General features: G+C 47.8%; 2 protein-coding genes across 2 annotated transcripts; one reads left to right on the top strand and one right to left on the bottom strand.

Annotated features, from left to right (window-relative positions):
- The first annotated feature begins 2,647 nt into the window (after positions 1-2,647).
- Positions 2,648-6,578, top strand: LOC123142906 (vesicle transport v-SNARE 13). Its single transcript, XM_044561616.1, has 5 exons — positions 2,648-2,951; positions 3,057-3,115; positions 3,331-3,519; positions 5,287-5,457; positions 6,275-6,578. Exons 1-5 carry the CDS (start codon positions 2,858-2,860, stop codon positions 6,422-6,424), a joined length of 663 nt encoding a protein of 220 aa, XP_044417551.1. The 5' UTR covers positions 2,648-2,857; the 3' UTR covers positions 6,425-6,578.
- Positions 6,579-7,332: 754 nt separating this feature from the next.
- On the bottom strand, positions 7,333-7,851 carry LOC123142897 (histone H4). Its single transcript, XM_044561605.1, has one exon. It carries the CDS (start codon positions 7,775-7,777, stop codon positions 7,466-7,468), a length of 312 nt encoding a protein of 103 aa, XP_044417540.1. The 5' UTR covers positions 7,778-7,851; the 3' UTR covers positions 7,333-7,465.
- Positions 7,852-10,206: the final 2,355 nt, after the last annotated feature.

The following is a 10,206-nucleotide window of genomic DNA, read 5'->3' as shown; positions in this document are numbered from 1 at the left end:
CCGCTGCCATTCTTAACATACCATTGCGACAGGGAGGCGGTGAAGATATCCTTGCTTGGGCACATGAGAAATCAGGCATTTACTCTGTTAAATCGGCGTGTTGAGCTCTCGTGAATCAAAAAGAGCGTTTGGCTCTAGATGAGGGGCAGATTACCGGCACTTCAGTGGATCAAAAACAGATGTGGGATGCATTACGGAAACTCAAAGTAGTCCCAAAAGTCAGGGTGTTCTGGTGGCGGGTGTTGAGGGGTATCATTCCTGATGAATGCACCCTAAGATATCGCCACATAAGAGAAACAAGCACGTGCAAGATTTGCTTGGCCATGGACGAGGATTTGGAACACGCGTTGCTGCAGTGTACGCATGCGCGCCGGTTCTGGGAGGAGGCCAGACTTGTCTTTGAAGTTCACCTGCCACGTCTCCATCCTCATACTTGGACAAAGGATATCCTTTGTGAACCCCGGTTCTCTGATAAAGATCGGGCAATTTTCGTCACGGTGATGTGGGCAATATGGATGTCTCGCAATCGACTGACGCATGACAGAGAAGGGTGGGATCCAGCTTCTTCAGTAAGGAAAATAAGAGAGGATCTAGCCATTCTGGATATACCCGTGCGGCTCGCTTCACCACTGCCGGGGTATGGTTGGCAACCCCCTGAGGACCCATACATAAAGATCAACACAGATGCCGCTGTTCATCTCGACGATGGCAATGCAGGGCTAGGGGGTGTTGCACGCTCCTCATCGGGCTTCAAGGGTGCATGGTGTAAGCCGTCTTCAGGTGTCACGGACCCCCTCAGTGCGGAGGCTTTGGCGCTTAAGGAAGGAGTGAGATTCGCAACACTACGAGGCTACACACATGTCATCATGGAGACCGACTGTCTAGAGGCAGTTAACCTCTGGAACTCTCGCTACATTGACCGGTCAGTGATAGCACCTATCTTCTCTGAAATTGGAGAGCTAGCTCTTAGTTTTATTTCTTTCAATATTCAACATGTAATAAAATCAGCAAATAGTCCTGCACATCTGTGTGCTAAGCGTGGTACTACGCTTAATGTGACTGAGAGCTGGTTAGATACTACCCCTAGCTTCCTGATCAACAACCTTCTGGCTGACTGCTCAGCGAATGCCTTTGTTGAATAAAGCTCTCTGAAGTTCCCCGCAAAAAAAAAACATAAAGCCAGGTAACATTTGATTGTGATAGCATATCACCACGGGAAACATTTCATCACGACATATAGCCATTTGTCATGGAATACATTCGGCTAAAAGATGTGTTACCATCACAAAAGTAAGGTTGCTGCTATTCCTTCATCCGAAATTTTTTCTTCTTTGCAACTAATTGCAACGCCTTTCGAATGATTAGTAGCATTGTTCCTCAGCGGTAAAGTATCCAAACTAACTCTTAACAAAAAGGATCCCCCCCCCCCAGGGGTTTCGAGTCCTTCGGCACCGCCGTGAGTTTCCATCGATTTGATCTCATCTCCTGGTGACCGACGACCGCCCGGTGCCTCTCTCTCCCCAATTGGATTGATCAAGGGGTCAACGCAGCTAAGGAAGTTGTGTGCCTTATGTTTGCTTGATATAGTTAGGGAAGCAATGTCGGTTTGTCGGTTGGGAAGTGTGGTTCTTGAAGAGATATTACGAAACAAAAAACAACATCAACCCATCATAGGCCACTTGGGACTTGCAGAAACAATGATAGTTGGTGCTTGGTACATCTGGTGGCAATGTTGGGAGATTGTTAAAGATAATTCAGTGGCACCAACTGTAAGAACAACTTTCATCATTAGTGCGATAACTTCGAACTATGATGCATCGGTGTCAGTCTCACAACCACATAAAAATAGTATGGACAAAACCAGCTCATGGATGAAACAGGTTCATCGGCCGTGATCCTTCGAAGTCATAAAGGGGAGGCCCTTGCTAGATGTTCTTGCATTCTTAATAACTTGTTCGATGCTACAACGGCAAAAACTACAACTACGCAAAAAGGCACTATGTTTCTGGAGAAGTTAGGAGCCTCGATGGTGTCGGTCTCGTTGGAACATATCCACGCATGCAATGGCATCATTGAGGTGCAGAGTCCATATAGGCCCAGTTCTTTTGTCAGGATTCTCCCAGAATCTGATCCCTATCCATCTCCTACAATGATAGATTGTAAAACAAATGGGGCTCAAAGATTCTGAAAGAAGCTGGGTAGGAATCAGATTCTGAAAGAATTCCCAGATTCTGGCAAAAGAACTGGGCCATACTTGCAGTCTGCTTCCGAAGGGTGCAGAGAATCGTTGCGGTGAACTTTTGCCACTATCCAAGGAATGCAAATAGTGCGGCACATAACTTGGCGATTCTAAAACTGTATTCACCCTTGGAAGGCGATCCTCTAGTTTTATTATCCAAACATTATCTTTGATGTAACAATGACTTTTTCATAAATAGTTTGAATTGCATGTTAATAAAGGGCGACATGGGCATTCCCCTATAATAACGTGAAGAGAAAAAGAGAGGTGGAAGTGACGGTGATGGTGGTGGTGTGCGCGTAATCCATTCTTTTACGGTAAAGACGGGAAGAACGAGAGAAATGGAGAATATTTGGCGGGCCCACCCAGCAGCCTGATGGGACGCAACCATCACTCGTCAGCGTTCCGTCCCCCGTGCACCGCACCGGTTGGTTTGGTTCCCAACACGGCACCCCACCCGCCTCAGCTGACCCGCCGTCCCCCCTCCCCAACGAACTCGCTCCGACCACCCACCCACCGACTGCCCCGGCTCCCCTCGATTCCGCCGGAGGCTCCGCGGGCCTCGATCCGGTCCGGCTGCCCGCGACCGCCGGCGGATTCGCCGGGGAGGGAGCGACCATGAGCGAGGTCTTCGAGGGCTACGCGGGGCAGTACTGCGAGATCTCCGCCGCCCTCTCCCGCAAGTGCGCCGCCGCCTCCGCCCTCGATGGCGGTACGCACGCACGACCCCCCTCTCTCTCTCCAGAACCCCAGGTCCCCGGTTGTTTCTTCTGCATCTTGATCTGACCCTCTTCTCTCTGCCCGTTCCCTTCGCCAGAGAAGAAGCAGCAGAAGCTGTCCGAGATCCAGGCCGACGTGCAGGAGTCTGAATCGCTGGTAAGAACCGGCTGAACTCTCTGCAATTTCCGTTTCGTTAGTCTTCCTTCCGTGATCAGTTGTACTGTTTCTGGTAAGAACCGGCTGGTAGCTGTGCTGTGCGTCCGATTTCTGTTTGGCTGGCTTCCCGTCGACGAGGAGGATGGATTTATGATTTGTGCTGTACGTAGTTATCTAACCGTGCCTCCAATTTATCTTTGGCTGGTTTCCCGTAGATCAGGAGGATGGATTTGGAGGCGCGGAGCATGCAGCCGAGCGTCAAGGCCGGGCTGCTGGCTAAACTGAGGGAGTACAAGTCTGATCTCAACAACGTCAAGGGCGAGATCAAGAGGCTCTCGGCGCCCAATGCCCAACAGGCCACCCGGGAGGAGCTCCTCGAGTCCGGCATGTCCGACACACTCTCGGTGAGCTCTCATTCCCTCGCGTTTCCACCTTACGCCAAAGCTTATGCATATTGTGCCTCCGGCATGCTATCTGGCATTCTAAGTGCTCGCATGTGGCCACCATGGACTTCGCACAGATTTTGCTGCTGTGGTGTATCTGTGTGTTCCCTCAGGAAAGAGTGTGTCTGTGTTCCATCAGAACGTAGCGTGTCTGTGTGTGACCCTAGTATATTTTATTACCCTGGATTATGTGTTTGAAATCTGTTTGCTTGATGTTGCGATGCCATGTGGTTGTGTGTAGCTCTTAATCCCTTCTGCACCTGTATTGTCTTTAAGTGGATGTGTTAGGTTTTCTGCTGTGGGTTGAGCCCATATAGTTGATGTCAGCATGTGCATTCCACATTTTTGGCATTCGCTTGAAAACTTGATGATGTTGTTGACCTGCTTGATGGTGTAGTTTTGCGTTAATGATAATGTTAGTTCCTGTGTTTCTGATAGTGTTAGTTCTGCTATGATATTGAATGATGCCGTGTGGTTAGTTGGTTAACTTGGTTACACCACTGTGCGGGGAAGCTGGGATGAAAATTTTCTTTTAGAAGGCAGAATTTTAAAGCAAAGGAGTAAATATCGTGGGTTTTGGTATCAGCATGCTTGACATTGTAAGACTTTGAATTGTGAAATGGATGGGCTACAGTGCAACGCAGACCTTTGAAACGTGATATGTAAAACAGTGTGCAGTATTGTGGTTTCTGAAGAAGTGTTCAATACCTTTTTTTTTAATGTTCTGCATGAATATCCATGAAGTGAGCGCTGCTACTATTATGCATTGTGATGGTTTTAGTCGATAATGTCAAACAATGTTTGTTGAACTTCAGTTAGGTTTATAATTTGAATTTACCAGTGTAGTTAAGTCTAGATACATGCCTTCTGTGATCGATTTATAGCTATGATAATACGGAGCCAGACTGTGGTTGAACTCAGAACCACATCTGGACTCTGTTGTCAATAAGTGATTGCAGTTGTACTTTTTCGATTTATAGCTATCATAATAGGTTTATAATTTGAATTTACCAGTGTAGTTAAGTCTAGATACATGCCTTCTGTGATCAATTTATAGCTATGATAATACGGAGCCAGACTGTGGTTGAACTCAGAACCACATCTGGACTCTGTTGTCAATAAGTGATTGCAGTTGTACTTTTTCGATTTATAGCTATGATAATAGGTTTATAATTTGAATTTACCAGTGTAGTTAAGTCTAGATACATGCCCTCTGTGATCGATTTATAGCTATGATAATACGGAGCCAGACTGTGGTTGAACTCAGAACCACATCTGGACTCTGTTGTCAATAAGTGATTGCAGTTGTACTTTTTCGAACCTCATGTCCCCAGTTGAGCAGTCTTGGATGCATTATGTGTTATCATGCAAAGTATGAGCAAAACAACAGAAGCACATCCTTTCATCATATTTATCACTTCAATTATTAAATGATGCTGTTGCTCTTGAATATGTATTATTTTCGTTGCAAGAAAGCTTCACTGCATAAATTTTGAAGTAATATATGATCTTCCATCTGTTCATTAGATCAGAATTTGGTTCATTCTTATTTAAGTGGACATATCAAGAGGAAATCTAGACTATTGTGTTCATTTATTACTGGATACTTCTACAACTGTGTTGGTATTTCTGTACTTTATTACCTTTTATTTGTCCAGTTTGCAATTTTTCTATCATGGCACCATTTCCTTTCTGATGTATTTCTGCAATTATTATATCATGGCTCAGGCATCATCTGATCAGAGAGGAAGATTGATGATGACATCAGAAAGGTTAAACCAGTCTTCTGACAGAATTAGAGAAAGCCAAAGAACAGTATTCGAGACAGAAGAAATTGGTGTGTCGATTCTTCAGGACCTTCATAATCAACGACAGTCGCTGCTGCATGCTCACACAACCGTATGTACTTTGTTCTCCCAAGTTGATTTATTTGGGACTTTGAGCCATCGTTGGAGCTAATTTGTTCTTCTTACCTTCTCTCGTCCAATTATTTATGGATTGATCATTTCTGGCCTTAAACATTGATCAGCGGCAACAACCTTAGCTAGCAAACCACGTAGACAACAAATCCCATCGGTTAGTTCTGTTTTGATGTTGATGCATTTGCACCATATATGCTTATTGGAAACTGGTCGGTCCTTTATGAAGTATTCATACTGAAAGAGTGAAAAGTACAGTATCTGCCAAAATAGGTACTGTATGTATTAAGCATGACAGCTGTAAGAATATAGTTATCCAAACTTTTGTACGAGAGTTAGACCATGGTCTGGTGCTAGATAGTCACATCTGGATATGGCACAAGCATCCTGCTTCTTTGGACATGAGTTGTAAAATAACTTTAATGATGCCAAATCATCAACATAAAATCCATTTCTCCAACTGGTAATATGCAGTTTCCAGTACCAAGAAAGAGATTTGTCCATTTGATCACTTTGCTATTCCGGTGAAGAAGCATTCCGTGGGTGTCTCCCATTTACAAAATTCCCCAGAGCTAGTGGAAATTTAGCTTTTCTGCATTATGTATATTTTGCTTTTCTATGGCATCAGTTTGGGGTAAGTTTGCCTGGATTTGCCGAGGAAAAAAAAACTAGTATCTGATTAACCCTGCTAGTTATGACTTGAGAGGATGATTCTCATCATTCAGCTATAGATTACATCTTCTGTTGCCCTCAGTGTAGTGCGTACTAATGAAATCCTGCTGCTCTTGCTCACACAGTTGCATGGTGTGGACGACTACATCGGCAAAAGCAAGAAGATCCTGGCTTCCATGTCCAAGAGGATGGACAGGAACAAGTGGATCGTCGGCGGCATCATTGCGACCCTCGTCTTCGCCATCCTCTTCATATTGTACTTCAAGTTTGCTTAACCAGTCCAAATGCAGCATGTGCCTGAATTCAGAATGTTTGTGTGTGTGGAATATGATGTATAGCGACACTTGCCAGTTGCCATGTAAAACACAAAATATTTGAAAGATGTGTTTGAGGCTTCTGTAAATGCTCAGCGCCTTTGATATTCTGAAATTGCTGTGCAGTATTAGTTTGTTATATTTGCACAAAATTTACCTGTTCTGGCTAAAAATTGCCCTCTGCTGTATCGATCAGCAAAGCAAACTTAAACAAAATTAACCACTCGCCAGCGAAGTCAGCAGCAAATACGCGGTCAACCGGCAATAAAAGGATGAACAACAGCACTTCACCAATCACCAGAGAAATTAGATCCCCTTCACAAGCAATACTAATAACTTGATAATGTACAAGTAACAACAAAACAAATGCCCATGTTTTAACACAATTCTCCAAATGCACATGTTCAGCAAGGCAGCAAACAGTTCTCCACCAGACCAACACAGGCACACATTGCACAAGTTTGACGCCACAGATAGTTGAAACACATTCCAGCACTACCAAGTTTAACATCACGATGGAGCAGCAGAAGAACGCTCATTCAGCCTGAATCCAGCAAACGCTGAAGCCAACACAAATAGGATTTGGTTTGGATCCACCAAACACTGAAGCCAACAAAAAGTAGGATTTGGTTTTGAATCCAAACACTGAAACCAACAGAAAATAGGATTTGATTTCTATCCACCAAACACAGAAGCCAATCACAATATGGTTTGGTTTGAATCCACCACAAAATAGGATCCAAACACCGAAGCCTACACAATCAGATTTGGGGGCTGAAATTTACAGAGCAAGACAACTGAAGAACGCACTGGTAACATCTGACCACGCGCACGAACAAACATCAACAGACCCACAGACTAGGTACGAATTCAAGGGTAAACTGCTGCAATTTCCATTCCATCCTAGTACAGAAGTACATCCAGAGAACAAACAAGGCAGGACAAACAGCAGCGAGATGCTGCGACTACACCCGACTATCAGGCTACTGATCTGGTGGTGGCCTAGCCGCCGAATCCGTAGAGGGTGCGGCCCTGGCGCTTGAGCGCGTAGACGACGTCCATGGCGGTGACGGTCTTGCGTCGGGCGTGCTCGGTGTAGGTGACGGCATCGCGGATGACGTTCTCGAGGAAGATCTTGAGCACACCGCGGGTCTCCTCGTAGATGAGCCCCGAGATGCGCTTCACGCCGCCCCTACGGGCCAGCCGCCGGATCGCCGGCTTGGTGATGCCCTGGATGTTGTCCCGCAGCACCTTCCGGTGGCGCTTCGCGCCTCCCTTGCCGAGCCCCTTGCCTCCCTTGCCGCGGCCGGACATGGCTGACGATCCTCTTCGAGCTGCGAGCAGATGTAGAATCGGAGGAACGGTGGTGGCTGCTGGTGATGTGATTTGCGGGCAGGGGCGAAGGGCGTTTTAAAGGGGACGAGAGGTTGGAGGAGGCGTGTGCCTGCCGTTGGATGCGGATGGAGTGGACGGTCAAGATGGCGATCCGCGGGAGGGATGCCGCGGATCGTTGACGTGGCCGATAGCTTGGGCCGGTGGATTGGCGGGATCGCTGATGTGGCTCTAAAATTTCATGCGCGGAGCGCGGGCGGCAGCTCGAAACATTTGGTTTTTTTTTCATGCAATCCAGTCCGTCCATCATTGGTCCTTTGCTTCTTGCAACATACTATTCGCCTATTAATTTCTGTGAAGAAGCAGATAGCATTTTTTTTAATATTTACTGTGAGGCAAAGCCCCACAGCCATTTATTAAAGATCAACAACTGTACAGAGGAAATAAAAGTATGTACAAGAGCTAAGAGCATCTCCAGCCGCGTCCTAGGAAGGCCTCCCCAAGCGATTTATTTGCGCTAGCACTGAAAAAACTTCCGCCGGCTCGGGCCGTTTTTGTGCCCGGCGCTCGCAGGCCGAACCCGGCGCACTGGGGGGCGCTCGGGGGCTCCGGCGCAAGCGAAAAGTGTTCCTGGGGCCACATTGACAAGCGAAAAGTCAATCCACCCGGCCAGATTCGCCCTCCTGCCCCCCGCGCTCGGCCGCCACCCTGCTGATCCCGGCGCCGACCACCGCCCGCCGCAGCTAGGTAGACCGTCTCCAGCCTAGAAAAAGAAGGAGCGTCGCCGAGGCAGCCTCTTCGCCGCCGCCCGACACCTTTTCCGGCCGCGCAGGGCCTGTACGCCGGCGGGCTTGTACCTACCTCGCCCACAAGGTGTTCGGTGAATTGCCCGGCCCGGCGATGGACTCCGAAGATGAGGAGGCGCTCGCGGTGTTGCTGGATGAGGAAGCCGAAGTCGACGTCCAGGAGCAGGAGCATCTCATGGTGCTCGCCGCCCTGCTCGCGAGCAGTGAGAAGCCGCGGCGAGGTGGCTCGGCGCTTGGGCGGGTGAAAGCAAAGAACCGACATCGTTTGGAAAGCTACTGCATGCTCTACTCGGACTACTTCACCGACACTCCATTGCACGGTGAGAAAACATTTTGGCGCCGTTATCGGATGAGCCGAAAGCTTTTCCTCCGGATTGTGAATTCCATCCGGGAGTTCGACAGCCACTTCAAGTGCAAGAAGGATTGCACCGGCACACTTGGATTCACCTCGATCCAGAAGTGCACGACAGCTATGAGGATGCTTGCATACGGAGCTCCCGGTGATTCACTCGACGACTATGGGCGCATGGCCGAGTCCACCACCATTGAGTGTTTCTACAAGTTCTGCAGGGTAGTGGTGGCAGTGTTTGGACCGCAGTACTTTCGAACACCCAATGCGGAAGACACTGCTCGGATCCTAGCACAGAATGAAGCAAGAGGATTTCCTGGGATGCTTGGAAGCATCGACTGCATGCAATGCTTGGCAGGGGTTGTACAAAGGCGCCAAAGGCGGTTGCAGTGTGGTACTTGAGGCAGTGGCCACACAGGACCTCTGGATTTAGCACTCTTTCTTTGGGATGCCAGGAACTCACAATGACATCAATGTCCTGCAGTGCTCCCCAGTCTTTGCCAAGCTTGTTGAAGGTCATTCTCCTCCGGTGAACTTCGAGGTCAATGGGCGGCAGTACAACAAGGGGTACTATCTAGCTGATGGCATCTATCCAAGATGGTCGACATTTGTGAAGACCATCTCAAACCCTGTGCCAGGAGGCAAGAACGCCTGGTTTGCGAACATTCAGGAGGCTTGTAGGAAGGATGTCGAGCGGGCATTTGGTGTGCTCCAATCTCGATTTGTTGTTGTCCGGTACCCTGCTCAGACCTGGTCGAAAGATCAAATGTGGGAGATCATGACTTGCTGTGTCATCTTGCACAACATGATCATTGAGAGCGAGCAGGAAGAGCCAGTGTTTGACACTGAACCATACCACAGGCAGGGTCCTTGAGGGAGTCCTAAATAAGGGGCTATCCAGACAGCCGGACTATATACTTTGGCTGGACTGATTGGACTATGAAGATACAAGATTGAAGACTACGTCCCGTGTCCGGATGGGACTCTCCTTGGCGTGGAAGGCAAGCTTGGCGATTCAGATGTAGATCTCCTTCTCTGTAACCGACTCTGTGTAACCCTAGCCCCCTCCGGTGTCTATATAAACCGGAGGGTTTGGTCCGTAAAAAAACAACAATCATACCATAGGCTAGCTTCTAGGGTTTAGCCTCTCTGATCTCGTGGTAGATCAACTCTTGTAATACTCATATCATCAAGATCAATCAAGCAGGAAGTAGGGTATTACCTCCATCGAGAGGGCCCGAACCTGGGTAAACATC

The sequence above is a fragment of the Triticum aestivum genome, chromosome 1B, assembly GCF_018294505.1.
Source record: "Triticum aestivum cultivar Chinese Spring chromosome 1B, IWGSC CS RefSeq v2.1, whole genome shotgun sequence".
Classification (NCBI taxonomy): Eukaryota; Viridiplantae; Streptophyta; class Magnoliopsida; order Poales; family Poaceae; genus Triticum; species Triticum aestivum.
The sequence above is the reverse complement of the archived record's forward strand: the minus strand, read 5'-3'. Positions and strand labels throughout refer to the sequence as shown.

Coding starts and splice junctions, on each gene's coding strand:
- LOC123142906 (XM_044561616.1), top strand. CDS start 2,858: ATGAGCGAGGTCTTCGAGGGCTACGCGGGGCAGTACTGCGAGATCTCC. Junction 2,952..3,056: donor CGCCTCCGCCCTCGATGGCG/GTACGCACGCAC, acceptor TCCCTTCGCCAG/AGAAGAAGCAGCAGAAGCTG. Junction 3,520..5,286: donor GCATGTCCGACACACTCTCG/GTGAGCTCTCAT, acceptor ATCATGGCTCAG/GCATCATCTGATCAGAGAGG.
- LOC123142897 (XM_044561605.1), bottom strand. CDS start 7,777: ATGTCCGGCCGCGGCAAGGGAGGCAAGGGGCTCGGCAAGGGAGGCGCG.